The 22,189-nt window shown below is 57.8% G+C and overlaps 7 protein-coding genes across 7 annotated transcripts; 4 read left to right on the top strand and 3 right to left on the bottom strand.

The window, feature by feature from the left end:
* Positions 1–135: 135 nt before the first annotated feature.
* On the top strand, positions 136–3,561 carry BKCO1_700032 (mitochondrial carrier protein rim2; the record flags this gene model as incomplete). The annotated part of the gene is made up of 6 exons (XM_020278688.1): positions 136–320; positions 378–1,122; positions 1,177–1,389; positions 1,456–1,499; positions 2,117–2,429; positions 2,764–3,561. The coding sequence occupies 6 exons, from the start codon at positions 136–138 to the stop codon at positions 3,559–3,561; spliced, it is 2,298 nt and encodes a 765-aa protein (XP_020133623.1).
* A 969-nt stretch (positions 3,562–4,530) lies between these two features.
* Positions 4,531–6,082, bottom strand: BKCO1_700031 (MAT1-1-4; the record flags this gene model as incomplete). The annotated part of the gene is made up of 2 exons (XM_020278687.1): positions 4,531–5,141; positions 5,254–6,082. The coding sequence occupies 2 exons, from the start codon at positions 6,080–6,082 to the stop codon at positions 4,531–4,533; spliced, it is 1,440 nt and encodes a 479-aa protein (XP_020133626.1).
* A 1,728-nt stretch (positions 6,083–7,810) lies between these two features.
* Positions 7,811–9,356, top strand: BKCO1_700030 (mat1-1-1; the record flags this gene model as incomplete). Its single annotated transcript, XM_020278686.1, has 2 exons — positions 7,811–8,111; positions 8,161–9,356. The coding sequence occupies 2 exons, from the start codon at positions 7,811–7,813 to the stop codon at positions 9,354–9,356; spliced, it is 1,497 nt and encodes a 498-aa protein (XP_020133625.1).
* A 750-nt stretch (positions 9,357–10,106) lies between these two features.
* On the bottom strand, positions 10,107–10,571 carry BKCO1_700029 (uncharacterized protein; the record flags this gene model as incomplete). Its single annotated transcript, XM_020278684.1, has 2 exons — positions 10,107–10,393; positions 10,451–10,571. The coding sequence occupies 2 exons, from the start codon at positions 10,569–10,571 to the stop codon at positions 10,107–10,109; spliced, it is 408 nt and encodes a 135-aa protein (XP_020133494.1).
* Positions 10,572–11,427: 856 nt separating this feature from the next.
* Positions 11,428–15,518, top strand: BKCO1_700028 (putative ph domain-containing protein; the record flags this gene model as incomplete). The annotated part of the gene is made up of 2 exons (XM_020278683.1): positions 11,428–11,858; positions 11,921–15,518. The coding sequence occupies 2 exons, from the start codon at positions 11,428–11,430 to the stop codon at positions 15,516–15,518; spliced, it is 4,029 nt and encodes a 1,342-aa protein (XP_020133495.1).
* Positions 15,519–17,133: 1,615 nt separating this feature from the next.
* BKCO1_700027 (cutinase protein) lies at positions 17,134–17,882 on the bottom strand (the record flags this gene model as incomplete). Its single annotated transcript, XM_020278682.1, has 2 exons — positions 17,134–17,328; positions 17,382–17,882. The coding sequence occupies 2 exons, from the start codon at positions 17,880–17,882 to the stop codon at positions 17,134–17,136; spliced, it is 696 nt and encodes a 231-aa protein (XP_020133502.1).
* A 2,476-nt stretch (positions 17,883–20,358) lies between these two features.
* BKCO1_700026 (deoxyribose-phosphate aldolase) lies at positions 20,359–21,890 on the top strand (the record flags this gene model as incomplete). The annotated part of the gene is made up of 3 exons (XM_020278681.1): positions 20,359–20,385; positions 20,442–20,599; positions 20,657–21,890. The coding sequence occupies 3 exons, from the start codon at positions 20,359–20,361 to the stop codon at positions 21,888–21,890; spliced, it is 1,419 nt and encodes a 472-aa protein (XP_020133503.1).
* Positions 21,891–22,189: the final 299 nt, after the last annotated feature.

Here is a 22,189-nt window from a genome sequence, read left to right as displayed (position 1 = left end):
CTACAACATTACACGTGCAGCCTCCTGGTCTCAGCACCCATCCAAGCACTGCCCGCCGTGCCTCTCCGACAATTTCGCATCCGCGCCCGCCTTTACGCACGCCAGAAGTCCGCGACAACTTAGTCGGCATCGTATATGACCCTCGAATCCGCCCAGGACAACCGCCCGCTCGGGGTGGCGCGGGCTGCAATCGAGCAGAGTCCCCTACCTCAGCCGCGCGAGAGCGGAGATCCTTTGCTTCCAAAGGACTCCAATGACCTTCAGCTCGAGGCAAAATCCTCACCCTTTGCCAAATCATGGGCGCATTTCGTAGCTGGCGCGTACGTGAACCTTTGCTGGCCCTTTCTTAGCCTCTGCTTACAGACCTCTCTCACCAGAATGGGCGGGACAGCCGCCGCAACTCTAACAGCGCCGTTCGATGTGTTGAAGACCCGGCTGCAATCTGACTACTACCACCAGCAATTGCTCGCCTCCCGAGCTGCCCGCGGCGTCCCTTCTCCGGCATCCATGTCGTTCACGCGAAGCGCACTCCTCCACTTCCGCGAAACGTTCCAAATCCTTTTCGCCATCCCGCGGACAGAAGGCTGGCGCGCGCTGTTCAAGGGACTGGGTCCCAACCTGGTCGGAGTCGTTCCTGCGCGCGCAATCAATTTCTACACGTACGGCAATGGAAAGCGCGTGCTCAGCACATACTTCAACGACGGGAAGGAGTCGGCATGGGTGCATCTCTTCGCCGCAGCGACCGCCGGTGTCGTGACGGGCACTGCGACAAACCCGATCTGGCTAGTCAAGACAAGACTGCAGCTGGACAAGTCCCACGCGAAGTCCCAGGGCGGCAGGCAGTACAAGAACGCGCTGGATTGCACCATGCAGACGATTCGGCAAGAGGGCATTCGCGGGCTTTACAAGGGTCTCACCGCGAGCTACCTGGGCGTGTCGGAGAGCACGATGCAGTGGGTGTTGTACGAGCAGATGAAGCTGGGGCTGGCCAACAGGCAGCAGCGGCTGGAGGCTTCGGGCCGCGAGCCCAACGCGTGGGACAAGACTGTGCAGTGGACTGGAGGTGTCGGTGCCGCGGGTTTTGCAAAGTTCATCGCGACGATTCTGACATATCCTCACGAGGTAAGCGACTCATTGGGATGCCGTTGCGAGAGCAATCGCTGACGAAACATGCAGGTGGTGCGGACGCGGCTGCGGTTGGCGCCGATGGAGAACGGCCACCACAAATACACGGGCCTCGTCCAGTGTTTCAAGCTTGTTGCCAAAGAAGAGGGCCTGCTGGGCCTGTACGGCGGACTGACTCCGCACCTTCTGCGCGTGGTTCCCAGCGCAGCCATCATGTTTGGTACATATGAGAGTGCTCTCAAGCTCATGGGAGCCACCTCTCATGTATAAGCGTTGGCATTGTCCAGGATGAACCAAAAAGAAAAAGCGTTATTATTCGTGATTTTACAGCTGGCGCCTTATGGAGAAGTGTACATTGGACGGCGTTACACGGTGTATGTTTAGGGTTTGCTCCGCTCTGTGGTATGGGGAAGATGTGGTCATGGCGCTGCCACGAATTGATAGGTCGTGTGGGTTGTACGAGATGTGCAGATCGGGCTGGCTACGCTCTTGTACGATAAAATGCCACACACATATGTACTGTAAATTGAAAACCCTACACGTTAGTCTGAGATGGCCTTGCTGCAGCTTCGAAATCAACAAATCGTTCGGTAAGCGTTTTCGCCTCGAGAGTACGTAGCTGGTTCATCGGTGGGGTATATGTCGTCATGAGATGTCGTTGCCCAGCGTTGGTTACGGTATAACAGGTCTTGCCATAAGGAGCGGCGGAAAGAAGCGGCCTGGAGCAGATTGGAAAGCACTCCAGCTGACTTAAAATCAGTAACATTTGTTCTTCGTGTGTTCTCTTTTTTTTTCGGGCACTGGGGTAAACATGGGCGAAGCGCATCGTGGGCGCCGCGCCATGTTAGCCAGCGAGAGCGGCCTAACACGCCAACCTCTGAGCCACGTCCCTGCGGCGCAGTCGCTGCCGATAGCCGAACATTCGTTCGCAGATCCGGTTGCTATATTAATCTCGCGCGATTGACCTCCACTTCACCCGACTCCCTCTCAGCGCAGTCACCAGTCCAACGGCCAGGATAGAGGTGGCCGCCATAAAGCCGAAGATTTTCTCCGGACATCGTCAACCTCTTCCTTTGACTCAACACCGCCTCATTCAACCTGAACAGCCGCTTTTCTTCCTCGGAACTGAGAAGATGTCGACCATCAACCCGGCTACCACTGCCGTCGTGTCCACCAATCTGGAGGACCATGGCTTCAAGCTGCTGGCGCGCGGCAAGGTGCGCGACGTCTATGAGATCGACAACAAGACGCTGCTGTTCGTGGCAACCGACCGCATCAGCGCCTACGACGTGATCATGAAGAACGTAAGTTTTTGACTGCTTCCGAATTTTTCCTCGCTCTCTTACTGTTTCCTTCGCATTAAATCATCTCCTTCCGCTTTCTCGTCTTCCTTTCCTTGCCTCTACTGCTTTGATGCATGCATCTCCAGTTCCAATTTTGCTTGCTCGATTGTACTCTGCCTTTCCGTACTACGCTGTTCTTCATTTCTACCTTCTTGTCGTAATTCCCCCAGCGAACTTGCATTGTTCTCCTACAAGACCTCTGGTCCCCAACCAAGTCTCCCCCGTCACCTGCTCGCCCGGTGTTGACTTCCCCCTCCGCTTCTCTTGAACCATCACGACTAACACTCCACACCAGGGTGTCCCCGAGAAAGGCGCCCTCCTCACCAACCTCTCTACGTTCTGGTTCCGCCATCTGCGCGCGCAGATCCCCTCGCTGCGTACGCACTTCATCTCCTCGGACCTGCCCCCGGCCGTCACCGCCGCGAGCCCGACCCTCTCGCCGGGCCAGCTCTCGACGCTCACGGGCCGCTCGATGCAGGTGCAGCGCCTGACCATCTTCCCCATCGAAGCCATCGTGCGCGGCTACATCACCGGCAGCGCCTGGGCCGAGTACCGCCGCGCGGGCACCATCCACGGCGAGCCCGCCCCGGCCGGCCTGCAGGAGTCGCAGCAGCTGCCGGCGCCCATCTACACGCCCTCCACCAAGGCCGAGGTCGGCGGCAAGGACGAGAACATCAGCCGCGCGCGCGCCGCCGCCGTCGTCGGCGACGCCGCCGCCGCCCGCATCGAGGAGCTCGCGCTGGCCCTCTACAACGAGGCCGCCGCCTACGCCCGCGCCCGCGGCATCATCATCGCCGACACAAAGTTCGAGTTCGGCTTCGACCCGGCCGACCCCGCCCGCGAGGTCGTGCTCGTCGACGAGGTGCTGACCCCGGACAGCAGCCGCTTCTGGCCGGCCGACGCATACGCCGTGGGCAGGGGCCAGGACAGCTTCGACAAGCAGTACCTGCGCGACTGGCTGACGTCGAATGGCCTCAAGGGCAAGGAGGACGTCAACATGCCCGACGAGGTGGTGCGCGGCACCCGCGAGAAGTACCTCGAGGCGTACGAGAAGCTGACGGGGGAGAAGTGGAAGGGCGGTTCCTCCGCTTGAGGGGTGTTTTCCACTCTGCCAGTCTGGCAGTGCGTGGTCCTCTGCAGGGGGCTTTGAAGGGCTGGCAAAAATCGGAACCTTGGGAAAGACGGAGAGGTGAACGCTGGCATGTCGATGGATGTGTTGGCTGGTTGGCTAGAAGCAGTGAAAGTTTGTACGCACAAACTGGGAATAGGAGAACAGAATGATATGCTCCTTTGCCTTACCCTTACCTTTTTACTGCTCCTTGGTGAAGACATTGGTACTCGGCACCATGTGAAGCATCGTGAGATTTGGAGCTCGCGCTCTAATGAACAACAATGTCAGGTCAGAAAGTCATTGACGTTATATAGGAGAGTAAGCAGGACGAATGGAACCAGCAAAATGAAGAGGTGGCAGTAGCTGACAAGCGTTTCGTGTAGTTTACACAGGCCGTCCTTGCAGCTCGATATGCGCAAACGGATTACCGCAGTCTGCAATCCGAGGCATCCAAGAATTCTGCTGATGTAGGTAGGAGCGTCAGCAGCAGCAAAAGCGTAGACAGTGGAGATTGGACAGTTGTTTAGATCCAAAATATTGTACTAACACACGCCAGTCATTCAGATTAGTGAACAAGTGAAGGCACACACTGTGAGATGCTGGTGAATTCTTTGTATTTGTTCGAGGCGTTCCGTGTCAACTACTTAAAAAGTGCTACACTATGCCAAGAATCGTGAGTCAATCCACCAGCTGAGCCGATTTCAAACCAATTCGAAATACCAAAGGGAACAAGTCAAGCCGCCACCAAAGCGCTTACGGTTGGTATTAGAAACGCTCGAATTGATTGAAGTTTTGGCAAACACAACGCAGATGAGGAGACACGTTCGCACAAATTGTGGATGCTGTCTCACGTGGAAACTGTAAAGACTGTGAGCAAGCGCATACTTGCAAGGTCCGAGGCTTGACGTGCATGGACCGCCTTGAGTGCACGTTAACTCGCTATACCGAGGATCAAATCTGAGTGGATGGACCAGCCGAAGTAGCGGAGCTGGATTGCGCAGTCAAGCCAGCCTGAGCGGAAGAAGTAGCCTGAGTGGAAGCGCCAGCCTGAGTGGGAGCGCCAGCCTGAGTGAAAGCGCCAGCCTGAGTGAAAGCTCCAGCCTGAGTGGGAGCGCCAGCCTGAGTGAAAGCGCCAGCCTGAGTGGGAGCGCCAGCTTGAGTGGAAGCGCCAGCCTGAGTGGAAGCGCCAGCCTGAGTGGAAGCGCCAGCCTGAGCGGAGGAGCCAGCCTGAGGACCGGGAGCAGTAGATGGTCCAGAGTGCGAAGAGGAGCCCGAATGGTGAGCTGAAGCCGTGGGCACCAACCGGTCGCGTTGTTCCGCGGGCATGCTGTAATATTCGCGGAGGCGCTCCAGTTCCTGATCCCGAATAAAGCGCTGAACCACGACAAAGCTGAATGATTCGTCACCATAAGCCTCTTGTTGTATGTTCTGCATCTCCTCGTAGGTCCATATGTTCCCAGAGAGAGTCTGGCCAAGATGATAGCCCTTCTTTTCAGGCTCGTCGTCTAAGCTGGATCCCACCATGGGATCGTCAAGCAACAAAGACGCGTGGATCCTTTCACCTATTTCATTGATAACTGTCAGTGTAATCTTTATACTTGGAGGCAAAACGGTACTGGATCCCCAAAGGAGCGGAAACATTTAACTCTGAAGTTGGACTTCTCTGAGACTTACCCATCCATCGGTCTAATTCTTCCAGCTCCACCTGATAACCATGGAGTCCTTTTGGCAAAGAAGCGCTCAAGAATCGGGGTCCTTTGGCCCACGGGGACGGCTTGGTCACCAACGGATCAAGCCTACGGATGCCAAGCGCAAGCCTGTGTTGACCAAGTAAGCCCCACTCAAATCTCTGGCTCCACATGGGAATTTGGTTGTGTGGATCGATTTCGCGACAGACTCGGTACATCTCAGCGTCCCAATGGCGGAGGATACCTATGCCTCCTGGAGGAATGACTTGGTAGGCGCGACGATGATTATGTAGGACACCGGGTTGACTGTCGAGTCGCAACTTTGCCGCGCCTGGAGCGTCCCAAGCGAGGAATTGCGACCAGCGCGGGAGACCATCTTGATAACCGGTGTTATTCTCCAGAGCACGCCCAAATGCGTTCGGTACGGAGGCGATCTTCGTCTTGAGGTCAAGGCGCTTCTCAATGAGCCCCATGATCTGTACAGCGACTTCCCGGACTACTTTGAAGAACTCGGTGCGACAGGTGACGTCTTGGATGGAATCTGGCGGGGTGAGGAGATCAAGGCATTCGTCCATGACGCTGTCGAACGCTTCTTTGATGTCCAGGGTAGTTGGACCCGTATGCTGGACATAGACGTCGCGAAGGCAGCGGAGGTCTTTGAGAAGACTAGCAACATGTTCGGGTGAGCCACGACAATGGTCTGGGCCATCATCCTCCATATTCTTGAAATAGAAGTCGGGTAAGATAGATGAAGGCTCATCAAGAGGGATCAAGCCATGCTTAGGCTCCCAGAGCCTACTAGGCATGCCGTTCATGGTGGCGTTGATGGTATGGTTGGTGGTGAGGAGCGATGGTTTCTGGTGGGTGTAAAGCGTGGAGTTGGCAGCTCACTTTGACTTCTAGTTTCCATCAGGTTCGGCGGGCAGCCAACTTGAAAATTAGGTGGCGGGGGTCGCTAGGCAACAGCCCAACAGTGGGCACTAGAAACTGGGTTGCAGCGATGGGCATTGGAGTTCAAGTGATTGGGAGTTGGCATGCCCACGGAGACACCACGCCAACCATCGCCAACTCGCCGACGCGACCCGGCAAGCACAAAGGGCAGGCGCGCGCACGCTAACACTCGGCCCCAGGCAATAGCCCGCCGCCAAACCATAGGTGGCGAGCGCGCAGCGGCGGGCGGCGCGCAGCGGGCGGCGATGACAGCAACTTGCGACCCGCTGCCTCGGGCACGTCCACGCCCGCTGACAAGGCCGTCACCTAGTAAGCAAAATTATACAGGAACAGCGACCCTATTTTTGCGCGCCCAGTAATGTGTCTGCGTGAAAGCGGGCGGGCGCTCCTGTCTTCTCCTGCGTGTTGGGCCGCGGGCGGCGTGCTTCAACTGCACCTGCCAACCACCACCCCGTCCCCACAGCTGCGTGTACCCCGCTGGCACCGCGCACCCGCCAGGCTCCCAAAAGCCTAAGCCAATGTCGCGCACTGCAAATTTAGGCACTCGCCACCCGCCGCTGCGCGGCACCGGCATGCCGCACCAGCCCCGAATCAGTCCCCAGCCCATTATGAGTCCGCGCGCACGCATTGCAGCGGCAGTGGTGGCAGCCCGTATTTTGCGCCCGTGAGAGAATTAAGCAGGTCTCTACAGCGCACTAAAACGCCATCGTTGATCCCGTTCGCGCTTGCCATCCAGCATCATCATGCGGGCGTAACCACGACTGCCTATCCCCGTCATCACTTCAACATAGCGTTGCACGATCGTCAAGAAATGCCACTTCTATGCGCGCACCTGACTAGGTTAATCTCTGTCTACAGCATGAAGAGTTTGACAGATGGACAGGAAAGGCACGGCTCAGCAAGCAGGCGAAAGTCGATAGGCCGTTGTCTGTGTAGGTAAAATCCGTTTCAATGAGCTTCCAGTTATCCCAGAAGAAGAGTGGGTTAAAAGATTGATTAGGTTGTCCATAGCTTTGGGTATTGGAAGGCCAAATATGTAGGCGCATTATAAAATTGTATCAGATTTTGAGTGATTGACTGGACACGCTGCCTATTTACTTCAACTCGGTATAGATTCAGCAACGGATACAACTTCCAGGGTTCAGCTCGGCTAAAGGCTAGAGCAAGATGCTCAAGATCCGATTAGCGTCCAAGGTGTAGAAGAAGTGAAGCGGTGGCGTAGAGATAAAAGTAGCAGCGTCAAACGCTTTGCGAGTGATATTGTGGATGATGACGGGGAAGAGGTGGGCCTGTAGGGCCAGTGGCGGACATATATGTGAAAAAAACAGGTTATTAGGGCAGTCAAAGTAGTGTAGCGATTTGTTGGGTGCTCGGGCACCTTGTGTTGTGAAGTGAAGGCATTGTTCTTTGTGCCCATGCACGAACCATCGCGTCTGACCTATTTATTCCACCCGAGGCTCCGACACCAACCATCCTCCAGACAAACCCAGACATTCTTTGTCCCACTTTCTTACAGAGTCGCCAGCTGCCTGACTCAACTCATTCAAGTCTACCTTCGGGCTGCATCGTCCCGCCGTCGGCACACCAGAGCCATGTCGGCTCAACCGCTGGTCACGATTCCGCTCACTCAGAGCCAGCTCCAGCTCGTCATGGCGCAAGGCTTTGTCACCATCCCTGGAACCGCCATCAATGTTCCGATTTCGAACAGCATGACTGTTCCGGTCGCGCCTAACCCCCCGAACTCCACGAACGCAATCTCTCAGTTGGTCATTCATAGCCAGTCTGGAGCCGGTGCGCAGGCCGCCATGTCTCAGCCCACTCAGACGCAACAGCCGACACAGGACCAGCCCGAGAAGAAGAAGCGCACCCTCAACTGCTTCGTGGCTTTCCGCTGTAAGTGAGACAAAGCGCTCGTTATCCGAACTCAGCTGACACTACGCAGGCTACATATCCCCCATCTTCCAGAAGTTCCAACAGAAAGAACGATCTGGGCTTGTGAAGGTGATGTGGGCTGTCGAGATGGTCAAGGCCAAGTGGACCATCATCGCTAAGGCCTATTCTGTCATCCGCGATGAGGTTGGCTCCGAGAATGCGCCCATGGATGCCTTCCTCAACCTCGCGTGTCCTCACATTGGTATCATCAGTCGCGAGAACTATCTCAGCACCCTTGGCTGGGAGTTTGTCAATACTGGCAGTGGCTGGCAGCTCAACCGTCGCTTCATTCCAGGCACAGACGACTTGCCCCAGGGCTACCTCACCACCACGTTGTCGGTCGACGACATGATTCAGTTCGTTCGCAGTAACGGCTACGGTATTGCTGCCCAGACCGCCGCTTCTAGCGCTGGTAGCAGCAACAACACCGGCGGCTCAACTCTTGCCATGGCAGCCCAGCCGGTTCAGCCTGCTCAGCCTACTCAGGCTGCCGTCCCGCCGGCTCAAACTATCCAAGCTACCATCCAGCCAGCTCAGCAAGCTCAGCAAGCTCAGCCGAGCTCTAACCTCACTCAGATCGCTCCCACGTACCAGATGCCTCACGTCCATCAGCCGCAGCCCTTCACCTTCTGGACTGCTCAGCAGGCTCACCCAGGCGCTCAGCCCACCATGCACCCAGTCCCCAATGACGTCGCTTTTGCGAACCTGCAGCGAGTCGCACAGACCGGTGAAGTTACCGTTTACGACAGACTTACTCACGCACTCGTGGACGGCACCGATGAGGATCAGCTTGCCCAGATCCTCAACCTCGATCCGGATCCAAGTGATTGTACCACCACCCGCATGGAGCACGCTCACCCCACGCTCTTCGATATGTCTACCAACGCCCAGCTCAATGGCAATGAACTCCGTCCCTACTTCCCGATGAACGACAGCCGTCTCAAGTTCATTGAGATTGCTCCTGAGAAGTCTGACACGATGGAAGTTGGTGAGAAGGCTTTCCAGAAGCTCGCCTGTGACCTCTGGGAGAAGGACTCAGAGTATCCTCATGGCGATCAGTTCATCCCCGGCCGTCACTACTCAACTTTTGGAGACTATGAGCGTGAAGTCATGCCTGACTACGATGCATTCGACATGCACCGTCTCGCTCATGTTTGGCCTACGGATGAAAGCTACGACGCCTTGCTGAGCCAGAACCAGGGCTAATCGTCTCGACCTTCACGCGCATGGGGCTTGCTGTACTCGACATAGGTTCTTGGACAGCTTCAGCATACACTACATTGCTACAACTTGCAGGGCGAGATTCTTGAGTTATTGCATCAACTGGCATTCAAAGGTTAAGCTAGGTGTCACTTCGGCACAGGTAAACATTCGGATTGGGAACGGCGACAGGATACAGGACTATGTTCGGTCTTTCTTTGACTTGCCAGTACAGTAAGCGATTCTGGGGGGCACAATTAGCATAGGATCAGCATAGCTAGGGCAGTGGAACAATGGAATGCAATGTACACCGGTTCACCGGCTACAGGACAAAAAGGCTCGGAGTCGCCTTTATGAGCAAGGATCTTGTGATGAACCCGAGCCGGAGGGGAGAACGACTTCGGCTTCTCGAGGCGCTGAAGCTGCGGCTGCGCGTCAAGCAGCCCGAGCCTAACTGGTGGCCGCTGCCGCTCCAGGAGGTCGCGCAGAACATCTGGGGCACCAGCAACATGTAGGCAGGGGACGGTTCGGCACAAGGCGAGCTGGCGGCGTGTTTCGGGAACAGCGGCAGGGACAAAGAGCAACGGACGGGTCTCAAAGCACGTGGTGGCAAACAGACAAAGACACGGCACCAGATAGGCTATCAATCAAACAAGTCTGCGACGGCGTTGTATGGCACTGGTGCATTTGCAAGGGAAATGGTGTTCAGGTCACGGTCAAAAAAAGAAAAAGGAAGTCAAGCGCTCAATGATTGAATTATCTGGCCAGCATGAAATACTGACTAATCGACATTATAGCTCCCACGATGAGCGAGAGGAAACTCCACATAATCTCCATTCCGTTTATCCTCATCCAGTCCTGCAAGAGGGTCATGATTAAGTCGTGACAAAGAGTGGTGGCGACGTTCTTCGTAATCGATCCGAGCTCGGTGTCGATTAATTTACGTCCATGGTAGTCCACGACTTCGAAAACAATGAGTGCGATGGCACAAAGCGTAACGAGGGACAGTCTGCAGAACATGATGACTTTGTGGACTGTAGGTGCTGAGGTTTTTGTTGGTTAGCAAAGTGGTAGCGCTTAGGTAAAGCTGGTTTTCCTACCTGTTGCTTGAGCTGGGGAATGCTGTTCGTTGTCCATGGCTGGTAGGTCCTTGTATTCTGGGAGTTTGGAGTACTTTGGTAGTAATGTCGCACAGAAACTGTCTTTGAGTTGTAGTGTCATGGTTGCGACCGTGAGGAAGTAAAGTAGCAGAGTGCAGTGGTTGGAGCGGCAAGTGCGAACTGTTCACTTATGGAGCTGCAAGTGCGAACTGTTCACTATTTAAATAAGTAAGTGCGCTGCAGCCTTGAGCGTACCCCTCCGCCCCGTATTGGGCAGGGACACTGTCCGAACCTTGGTTGATAAAGGTTGGTTCCTGCCTTTAATTCGTCAAGCCTAGCCAGAGCCTGACTGGTGGCCGCTGCCGCTCCAGGAGGTCGCGCAGAACATCTGGGACATGTAGGCAGGGGACCGTTCGGCACAAGGCGAGCTGGCGGCCTGTTTCGGGAACAGCGACACAGTGGGCGACGAATCCAGACATTACGAGACGGGAGGGGAGAGAGGGCTGGCGTCTGGCGGCGGAAAAGGGACGGGCCGGCGCAGACGGGGATCGCCAGCTCCACTGCGCTTGGACGACGGCGGGTGCGCATCGCCGGGGAACCAGGTGCCAGGTGCCAGGACCCATGCGACGGCCAAGAGCGGACGCCGCGCGACCGCCGTCTGGTCGTTGGCGCCGGGCGCGCGACGTGCGGGCGCGGCATGCACGTGTCGACAACAGCGGTGCAGCGCGGGCTTGGGCGGGCTTGGGCGGGCGGCGGTGGGCGGGCGGTGGGCACGGGGGGGCGGGTGATGGGCGGCGGCGGCGAAAAGCAGGCTGGGGGTGGGCGGCGAGGCGGCTAGCTAGGCGGCCGGGCTGGGAGCTGGTCATCGGCGGGCGGCGCGCGAGCGCATAGACACGCTCACCTCTCCAGCTGTCCGACCACCCGCGCTGCGTGTCCCCAATGGCCGCCGCTGATCCATCCGCTCCTCCACCGCGACCATGGCCACCTTCGCCGCCTTCCTGCTGGTCTACGTGATCGGCGGCCTGACCTTCGTGCCCATATGCCTCGCCGCCGCCGTCTACCTCGCCCTGCTCGCCTGTCCGCCGCATGACGCCCATGCCGACGACCGCCTCCGCGACGCCCACCCCGACAACTGCCCCCCCGAGCTCAAGGCCCGCCTGGCCGAGCCCGACGTCGCCGCCGGCTACTTTGCCGTCTGCCGCGAGTATGTCCCCGGCGGCGTCAACGGCAAGCCGCCCGAGCGCACCACCCCCGCCGGCGCCGTCGTCGGCGTCGAGAGCCCCAGCGTCTACCAGAGCATGTACCGCACCATCTTCGAGCGCAACCGCGCCCAGGGCCCGAGCATGGAGGGCGCCAAGAACGGCAAGGCCCAGAAGAAGGCTCGCAACGTCTTCTTCGTCGTCCTCAGGTTGGTCTCGCCTCGCCGCTCCCCGCTCCCCGCCCGCCCAGCCGGCTTGCTCACCCTGAAAGGCACGGTCATCTGATCCTCTTCGACGACGCCGAGCAGGTCGAGGTGCGCTACGTCATCTCGCTGGCCCACCGCATCCTCGACGTCTACGCCGGCGGCGAAGCCATTCCCGAGGGCGAGCTCTGGATCAAGCGCAACTGCATCCGCCTGCGCCGCACCCCCGACGCCGCCGACTCCGAGACCGAGTCCCGCCCCTTCTACCTGTTTTCCGAGAACAGCTCCGAGAAGGAGGACTTCTACTTCGCCCTGCTGCGCAACCAGGAGCGCCAGACCGGCATGCCCACCTCCCCGCCGCTCCACCCCGACCAGCCACACGTCGTGAAGCTAGTGCAGCAGCTGCATGCTTCCGAGGAAAACCTGCAGACGCGCTGGATCAATGCTCTGGCCGGCAGGGTCTTCCTTGCCCTGTACAAGACGCCCAACGTTGAGGACTTCATCCGCACCAAGATTACCAAGAAGATCTCCCGCGTGGCCAAGCCCGCCTTCATCCAGAGTATAACCATCCAGCGGATCGCCATGGGCGACAGTGCCCCCATGGTCACGAATCCCAAGCTGCGCGAACTGACTCTCGATGGAGACCTGACTGTAGAGGCTGACATCAAGTACAACGGCAACTTCCGCCTCGAAATCGCCGCCGTGGCCCGCATTGATCTCGGTTCACGCTTCAAAGCTCGTTACGTCAATATGGTCCTTGCTGGTATCCTCAAAAGGCTGGAAGGGCACGTCCTAGTCCGCGTGAAGCCTCCGCCAAGCAATCGTCTTTGGATCACATTTGAATACCCACCAAAGATGGAAATGACGATTGAGCCCATCGTGAGCTCGCGCCAGATCACATATGGTATGATTTTGAGAGCCATTGAGAATCGCATCCGCGAAGTCGTGGTTGAGACGCTTGTTCTGCCTAATTGGGACGATATGCCTTTCTTCGATACCATCACTCAGCCTTTGAGGGGCGGCATCTGGGAAGATGCCACCAAAGCCCCCGTCCCCTTTGATGCCGCACGTGAACCTCCCATGGACGATGCCTCAATCGACGACGGTTCGACGTTGCACGAAGAGCCGACTGTTTCGCCCTTTGTACGCAAGGATGAGAAAACAATGAGTATGCCAAACCTGGGCGACTCGGACGTGTCGAGCCTCAAGTCACGGAAGACTGCAAAATCAGTGATGTTAGGTAGTGCCGCCAGCGACGCCGCCTCCGCAAGTGGCGTGGAAGTTCGTGCGTCGGCCAGTATGCCCAGGTCGATGCGCTCGGGCTCGTTTGCGAGCATTGCTCGGCCGGTGGTGGCGCAGGATACAGCAGTCGTCGAAGCGCAGAAGAGTCCTCAGAAGCACCAGCACGATGCCATTGCAGCAATCAAGGATATTTCGTCGCGCTCGCTGCCAACCTCTCCCGTCGAATCTCCCGTGGGTTCACCCGCAGTGCCTGCCGGGCCCCTGACTGAAGCGTCAATTCGCGGAGGTTTGAAGCAAACCTCGGGGCACAAGACCTCTGACAGTGGAGGAGACGCAGACCACACGTCCGGGCAGAAGGCTCCTGACGATGGCCGAGAAGTGAAGCCCTCGATAGCACATAGGGAGGGAGAGAGTAGCCAAGAGCCGCGGCAACGCGGCCCGTCCTTTGGCAACACCGAAGAAGATGCGGCCAGCTATACTGACCTTTTCGGGGAATTTGTCCATTCGCACACCGAGCCCATCTTGCGCCCTGAACCAGCCGCCTTCTCCGCCAATTCCGAACAGAGCTCACTTTACTCGCAAGCCACAGACTCCACGGCTCAGTCCGAGCTGAGCGCCAAAGGTTCGCTCTCATCGCGCAAGACGTCACTATCGGAAAAGCGGCAGATGCTTAACATGTCGCTCAACTCGGCCACAACGGCAGCGAAGAAATGGTTCGCTTCGCGCCAGCAATCGAACACACCTCACTCTGCGTCTACACCCTCCCATCCCTCACCTTCTCTGCCCGCATCATCTGCATCAGTCTCCGCTACCGGCACGCCAGCGCGCTCCTCTAGCCCTACTCGTGATCAACCACACCAGCCATCTCTGTGGAGTCAAAGTTTGCATTCGGACACCAAACCTCACCAGCCGCAGGAACACCTCCAGCAAGACCGTGTCCCGAGCACCCCTCTTTCTTCGGTCTCTTCAGCCAAGGCCACGACGCCGTCTTCCGTGTCTCCACCGAAGAATCCGCACCCCGACAACAACAACAACCGCCATCCGCCATCGAGAAGCAGTTCCATCAGCGTTCCCATGGGCCGTGGTCAGCCGCTCCCGCCTCCTGGAATGCCTCTCCCCCCGCCCGCGAAGCCGGAGAACAAGTGGGTGCAGGGTAGCGCGCAGCTGCTGGGGTTGGCTAAAAGGAAGCCCGTGCCTCCGGTTTCGCCTGGAGCGGCGGCTTCGTCTTCGTCGTTCGTTGCGGCGCCTCAAGGTAACGGTAGTACGAACGGAAATGGAGGCGGCGACGGTGGTCATGGCTTCGATGGTGCGGGCCTGGTCGAAACAGACATCCGGGTCCCGGCTGCGACGGCGGCGCCGGTGGGCATGCATGTGGGCAAGGAAGGCGGTGGTGGCGGAGTCGGCGGAGGGGCAGATCCTGCGCACCCACCGCCGTTCGGTCACGCCCGGACGACGTCGTCATCGTCTTCATTATATGGAGGCGGCGGCGGCGGGAACACACCAACGCCGACGGCCACCCCGCTCCCTGCCGCCGTCAACGGGTCGAGGGAGAAGGAGAGGGGAGCGGGCAGTCACGCCCATCCATCGTCCTCACCGCAACAGCAGCGGAAACAGTCCAGTTCTTCGGCGACGTCGCACCATTCCGTCTCCGCCGCCTCGGACCCGTCATCCACACCCCCTCCGCCGCTGCCGCCGAGGAGAAAGGCCAGTGCGACAGCATCTCCTGGCCGTGGCGGCAGGGCAAACAACGCCGCCGGCAGCAGGCGGAGAACCAGAAATCATCTCCATCAGCACGACGGCGTGGGCGAGGAACACCCGCAGCTCCTCGTCGTCGCTGCACCGCTGGTCGAGAGCGACGCGTCGTCGGCGCCGGTGACGCCGGAGGCGACAAAGCACGAGTTTGGCGGGGAGTTGCCGAAAGGGAAAGGAGTAGTAGTGACTGAGGAGAGGGGAAAGGGCAGCGATGGCGGTGTCCGTGACGAGGAGAAGGGTGAGCGAGAAGGAGGAGAAGGAGAAGGAGGAGAGGATGCGGCGGATGAGGACGATGAGAACGGGTTGGAAGGGTCGGTGTTTGACCTGGAGCTGGACGACGCCGGTGCCGGCGTGCGTGCCGTCCAGTCTGCGGCCCCGTCGTCACACTTGCCGGCGCCTTTCGTGCCGTCTGAGTCGGCGGCGTCGAAAACGGAGACACCCGCTTCGGATCCTTCGCGCTTACCGTCTCAACCGTCGTCTCCCCCAGACTCCACGGCGGCGTCGGCGGCCGCTGACACGAAAACGTCGCCGGGGAAGGTGAACGCAAAGGAAAGGGCGGAGACGGAGGCGAAGGATAGGGATAAGGGTAACAGGGGGAAGACGAAGGGTAAGGGCTGGTTCACGTCGCCGAGTGCCACGGGGGTCGACCATTTGCCGGAGCATAGGCGGTGAGGGTGTTGGCAGGGAGGAGGATGCGGAAGAGGAATCAGGGAAGAGAGGGACGGTTTCAGATTTTATACCCAACTTTGTCTTGTGGGGTTCTGCCTTTTCTTTGTTGAACCCCTTTCATCCTGCTGTAACGCTGGAGCAGAGAGGAGAGGGGAGAAGGAAAAAGAAGAAGAAGAGGGGAGCAAGGGAAAGCGTGAGGACTTCATGGATCATACATACCGTTTGTATTCGTTTACCCCACTTTCTTTCTCTTTTTTTTTTATTCTTCAGGGCAGAGGTTGCTCCTGTAAGATAGCATGTTGTCACCGGAGACTGCGGCGTTTTAAAGCATAAACATCGGACGGGCACCCTTTCTTCCCAATACGAACGGAGCGTGACGGTCATTGGGCATCGGCGTTTTGGGGGGGGTTTTTTTTTTTTTGAATTCCATCAAATGAGTAGGCATGTCTTTGGGATTGGGCGGCTTGGGAGGTTTATGGGTATGGGTGTTAGGGAATGTGTATTTCAACTTACTTTTTATAGATCGTGGAAGGGATTGGAGGGAGGACAATCAAGACTTACCTATTTTAACTACCTTTTTTTTGTGATTTTTTCTTAGTAGCCCATTGCGTTGTGGAGATCCACAGCGTCGCATGGGAAGGAGGAAAGGAGAGGGAGGACAGGCTGTGAGTATTGCGAAGTGGAAAGGTGTCAGGGTCATTCCGTGCTTGTGTTTACTAAGGGGTGGGATGGATGGTAACGCGGTGCGCAGGCGATCTGGATGAGGGGATGTGGGAAATTGAGGCGTGTGGTGTCTTTACCTTTCTCCCTTTCCGGGACTTTGTTCTGAGGTGTAGAATAGGGTGTAGTAGGAAATGTAGAAACACGGGAGGAGGATGTGTGGGCGAGGACAGGGATAGAGTACCCCTTAGCCAGGTCTTCTCGTCGTTCTCTTCTCGGGCTGGGTGATAGCAGTTTGGGGATGAGGTGCAGTTGATAGGCGCAAAGAGTAGGTCGGGAGTTGAAATGAGGGATGGAATCGTGTAGAGCAGATCAAGGACCGAGATGCTAATCAATTGTTTGGGCATGTTACGGGAGGTGTCAACGGGTGGAGTGGGGTATGAGGATATGTAGGAAGATCGTGATGGGGTGGTTACGGGCAAGGGAGGAAACGGCCAGTCTGCTGTTCAATTTACCACTGACTCTTAGCGGCTAGCAATTTGTATGCTGTTTAGCTCTGGGAATGCATTGTTGAGTGAAACATTTCCGACAATCAGCTGAATGGGGCGTGCTTGCAGTAGCGTGTTTGCAATCGATTGTGTTGTCGTTTACCGCGCTTGCAAAACCAGTCTGAGGAATGGTTCTGCTGCTCAGTACGGCCGACAGTAAGTATCTAAAAAAAAGAAATTTATGGCCTTGAAGTGTACCGGTGAACTAGAACAACAGAGGCAAAAAGACGGGCAGGGTGTTGTGGAGAAGTGCAGAACGGGGTTCAGGCTTCGCGTTGAAAGGAAGGACATGGGTGCGGGTGGACAGCAATGGGAATAAAGAGCAAAGAGCTGTACATGCGTATTTGGTTCCCTAAGGGTGTTTCTTATTGCTGTCCAGATGTATTCCCTCGGTCATCCGGCAATGCCGCCTAAGAGCTGAGCTTGCTCTGGATAAATTCAGCGGCTTCGCCCGTGCTGGCAGTCGCGTACGACAGGTGAGCAGGCGTGATGATGAACTGGTTGGTGCAGACGAGATCACCGGTCGCGCAGAAGACCTTGGTCTTGCTGGAATCGATGTTCTTGAAGGCCTGGGCCTGGAGGGGGTCGCCAAAAGTGACGGCAGCCTGGGATGATGTCAATATGATTGAAGTGAAGGGGTTGAAGGGTAGAGGCTTACTGCAACCTTGCTGGCCGAGGTACTGTCCAAGTCAATGAGGCAGCCGTGCACTTGCTGCGCGCCCTGCGAGTAGCCAGCAAGCACAATCTGGGTATCCGGGCAGCTTGACAGAGCCTGCTTGACCAGCGTGGCGCAGTTCTGGCTGCCCTCGGCTTGGCCGGGTGAGACACTGCCGACGAAGGTGCCGGCGGCGTCAGCCGGGTAGTTGACGCCCTGAGTGGCAAGTTTGTCGGCGCCGAGGGCGGACTCAAGCTTCTCTTGTAGAGCCGGGCCGACGGTTGTGCCCATGTTGCCGGTTTCAGTGGTGCCGCGGGCGAAGATGTAAGTGACGGGCTTACAGACGCCGTCAGTGACATCGTTGGAGGTGGAACTGCCGCCGAAACTGCCAGCCGGAATAGAGAACTGCGGAGCGCGGGCGTCGATGCGCGTGGACCTGTCGGCGGGCAGAGCCACAGCAGTGGCGGCCAGCGCCAAGAGAATGTGAGGAGTGACGGCAACCATTGTGTTGGGTGTATGACGGAGGTGAGGTTGAGTGAGAGCTCGGTGTAAATGGAAGAATGAAGGACAGATGTGAGGTAGCGAGTGAAATGGGAAGGTTGACAAGGCCTTTAATACTTGGCCTTCTGATCCTCACAACAGCCACTCTCTCACTCCGCAAGAGCCGCGGTAGTTGTCCGAATAACCAGACACACTGTTAGGATTAGGGCCGACAGTCCGTCATGATCGTCGTACATACCATCGCGCCGGTTCCCGCAGCGTTCACCAGTTAGGCCTTGTCCGTGGTATCCTTGCCGCCGCCATGGCTTCTGGGAAACATGGTCCGGCGTGCGTGGGGCCTGCTGATCACATCTGCTCCCAGTGTTCGAGGCTAATGGGTGGTCGGAGAGCCAGATGGCAGGAGCCTGCGAGGACACCGATGACTGCAGCTGAGCTTTCCGCAATGCATTCGATGAGGGACGAGTTGAGGTAGTGAGGTTTGGGATAGCGCCTTCCACATGGCAGCTCCTCTTGCGGCAGGAAAAGGACCTTTTGCGGCGTAGAACACGAGGTGATGTTCGGTGGCTAGCATAGAGTATAGAGCGGCGATCAGTGACACGGGGGCCCCGCAGTCTGCTGCCGCGCAGCCGGGATTGGTGCAGATCCGGAATCAACCTCAGCAATGGACCGAGGTCCGGACTACTGATGTCGAAGGCGAGTCGACGGGTGTCTCAGAGTTGTCCAAGTATTGGACCTAGCCCGGAAGTGGCTGTCTAGCGCTCCGGTAGCGGCCAGGCTAACGCCATTGGCCCCAGGACACATTACGGACGTAGAGGGTGGGATATTCCCGGGCAGCTGAAGAGCATTGTTGCCGGCCGCACATCACGAGCAAGCTTGCTTTTCTGCGAGAATTACCATAGTCGAGGCAGTTGGTAGGTATACTACTTCTGTTCCATTGACAACACACCAGCAAGCGAGTCCGACGAAAAGGGAATCACCACTCTTACCTTCTGCCAAGTCACACACGAAACATAAGACTAAAAACGACTAAATTCACAAAGGGCAAACACGCCGGCTCCCGGAGGCTTCGGCTGCACCTTGATGCAAATCACCAAGGATATCGTCTCCTAAAATTTGAGCCCGAGCGGTGAGGACGGAAACATAGCGAGGAGAAGTGCTGGCGGACATCACCTTCTTGTCTCCATTTCCGCGCTTCATTCCAAAATGTTTGGCTTTTTTGGATGGGAGATCTTTCGCTAGGACGGGGCCGACTGGCATGCGGTGTGAGAAGAGGGGAGGCGTCTTCAGTCATCTACCGAACTGACAACAAGCACTATCATGCAGCAGAAACGAGCCTCCTGTTTCGAAGACGGACGGTGGCGCTGGCTCCCGAAATAGGTCCCCCTATGGGAGAAGCGCGACAGCGCATAGCATATCTGTCTCGCACAAGAGGCGTTGCATGGTGGCGGCCAAGCTTTGTCGGCCCCTGGCAGCCCTGGGAAGCGGGCGGGTCTCGCCGGCGACACGGCCGTACCTGCTCTTTGGCATCCCTGTTTAATCTACCCGGAGGCGTTGCCGGAGAGCCATGAGGGGCGGAGTGCGGATCCGCGCATCCTCAACAAACTACTCATCCGTGCATCGGTGGCGTCGAAGAGGCGTGTGCGGCAATGCCGATGCAAAACCTTGTTCACTCGTCGTTGCGTGCAGCAAGACAACCAGTCCTGTTTGAGAGATTCAGCAATGAAGATCTAGCGTGTGGTTTCGCTTGTTTTTACCGCTTCTCGTCCAACGAAAAGGCCATGCGGATATCAACAGAGGGCGTTCCACATGCTCGGCAAACCCGGACGGTACCATCGTAGGTCGCAGGAGAAACCACGTTTTCACGTATGTTTACGGCACTCGAGGTGCTTTGCATGGTCGGCTCAAGCAAACATCCATTACAAAGCGTCCACACAGCGGCGTCAGTATCACTTACTATGTGTTCTAAACGCTACCCAATTTTGCACCAACACGGAGAATCTGAAGGAATGGACCCTCGGGCATCAAATAGGCTGGATTCCCTTGTGCGGTTTTCCGGGAAAGCTGATGGCAGCGGATGTTTGTCTTCTCCCACCGGGAACTGGATGCAACGGGTGGTGTGTGCGGCCGAGAGACGGAGAGAGACGGCGACTCGGCCAATAAGAATTCGCAATGAAAGCAGCGGCACGCAGATCGCCGGCGGGCCGAGCGGCGCCACAGCTGCAGTCTTCCATATCGGGCTTGAGACGAATGCGGGGAAACGCGCCGCGTGGTGGGCGTTTGGGAGCCTCATTCTCGCCCTCTTCGTCGCTGCGCGTCGCCGAGTATTTGGCGGAGATGGCCTGGTGTTCTCACGGCATCCGCTTTTCCTGGCGCCAACGTCATTTGTGGGCCGGGGGGTTGATCGATGCGAGCTTGCTGGCAATGGGGAGCTGCCGGATCGTGCGAGAACTCCTCACACGCAAGCCACACTGGCGAAACCATGGCTCCCCATCTGCAGCAGTTCAAGGTCCGTCGCCACCCTTTCTAATTCGAGCCCCGTCCTGACATCTGGTCGTCTCCCAGAAGCGCAAGCGTCCGAACACCATCTTGGATCCCGCCGATCGCCAGGCCAATGCAAGCAGCAACGGCTCCGACACCAGCAAGCCGACCGCCGTTTATACCCCCTCCAGGGGCCGCTCCCATACCCTGAGCATCGCGCTTCCGGGAAGCATCGTTGCGAAGTAAGGGCGCGCCATGTCTTGGTCGCGTGCGGAGCCGCTAACACGACCGTACCGCAGTGCGCAATCGCACGACCGCAAGACCTCCTTGGCCGGTGCCATCGCACGCGCCGCTGCCGTTTTCTGCGTCGACGAAATCGTCGTCTTCGATGACAAGCAGAGCCACGTGCTCAACAAAGCCAGGAGCAGCCCTGTGTACGGAAGCTTCAGCGACGCGTGCTGCAAAAGCTCGTACAGTGCCGTGCGAAGTGCCGACTATGCAGCTTATACCGGCTACTCGGATCCCGGTTACTTCTTGTACCACCTGCTCTCCTACCTCGAAACGCCGCCGAACCTGCGCAAGGCCCTCTTTCCCTTGCATCCGAACCTGCGCACGGCCGGCACACTCCCGAGTCTCGACATGCCACACCACCTGCGTGCCGACGAGTGGTGCCAGTACCGCGAGGGCGTCGTGCTGGACCCGAACGTGTCCGACGATGGCAGCAGCTGGGCCGGCTCCCGTAGTGGAAGCTCGTACTCCGGGTCGCCACCTGCCCCCAGCAAGCCCAGCCAAATCATTTCCTTGAAAAAGCAGAAGAAATTCAAGAAGGGGAGTCCACCCCTGGCGGCTCTCATCAGGTACGGCAGCAGTCCACCGGTAACGCTGGACCTCAATGCCGGCCTCGGTGCTGCGCCTGGTCCGTACACGGTTGTGGACGCCGGTCTCCCTCAACCTGTGCAGCTAGACTTGAACAAGCCTATCCCTCCCCACACGCGCGTTACGCTCAAGCTTGCTTCCGCCGAGGATCCGGGCTACTACTATGGCCTGGAGGCCCGGCCCGTCGACCCGGCGCAGCCGCGCGAGGAGGCCGGGTACTACTGGGGCTACCAGACACGCCAGGCCAGCAGCCTGTCGGCCGTGTTCACCGAGTGCCCGTTCGACGGCGGCTACGACTTGTCAATCGGCACGAGCGAGCGCGGCATGCCCGTTTCGGACATCCTGGCTCGCGGTGGAGTGCCCAAGGAAGACGTGGGCGGCGGCGGCGGATCTGACGGCGGGCGAGGATTCGCTTTGCCGCGGGGGTTCGAGCACATGATGCTCGTGTTCGGCGGCGTCTCCGGACTGGAGGTGGCGGCCATGGCGGACGAGCATCTCGTGGCCAAGGGCGTTACGGGAAAGAACGTCGGCGACATGTTCGATGCGTGGGTGAACCTAGTGCCGAACCAGGGCAGCCGCACGATCCGCTGCGAGGAGGCCGTCTGGCTGGGCCTGATGGGCTTTGGCGAGTACGTCAGGCGCAATGGCGAAAGGTAAGTCGAGCCAGTGATTACATCCTTCTGGCTCTAAAAGTCGTTTAGCAGCATTTCCTGGAGCATGTGGGTGTCGGAACTTACTTGCACGGAGGGCTTGGGCATATGGCTGGCGTCGTTTAGTGTTCGCTTCAATGCATCTTCTCAAAAGCACCTGGAGGCGTGGATGACGTGTGGGATGAAAACAAGCTGTGCGTCATTGGGAGATCTGCCACGTGACTGCGTTCCCCGGCCGAGCTCGAACTTTTTCCGCGACGCTGGCCGCCGAACATCCTCCGCGCGAGTCTCGAGAGTGTGGCATAA

Source organism: Diplodia corticola (assembly GCF_001883845.1).
Source record: "Diplodia corticola strain CBS 112549 chromosome Unknown scaffold7, whole genome shotgun sequence".
NCBI lineage: Eukaryota > Fungi > Ascomycota > Dothideomycetes > Botryosphaeriales > Botryosphaeriaceae > Diplodia > Diplodia corticola.
The sequence above is the reverse complement of the archived record's forward strand: the minus strand, read 5'-3'. Positions and strand labels throughout refer to the sequence as shown.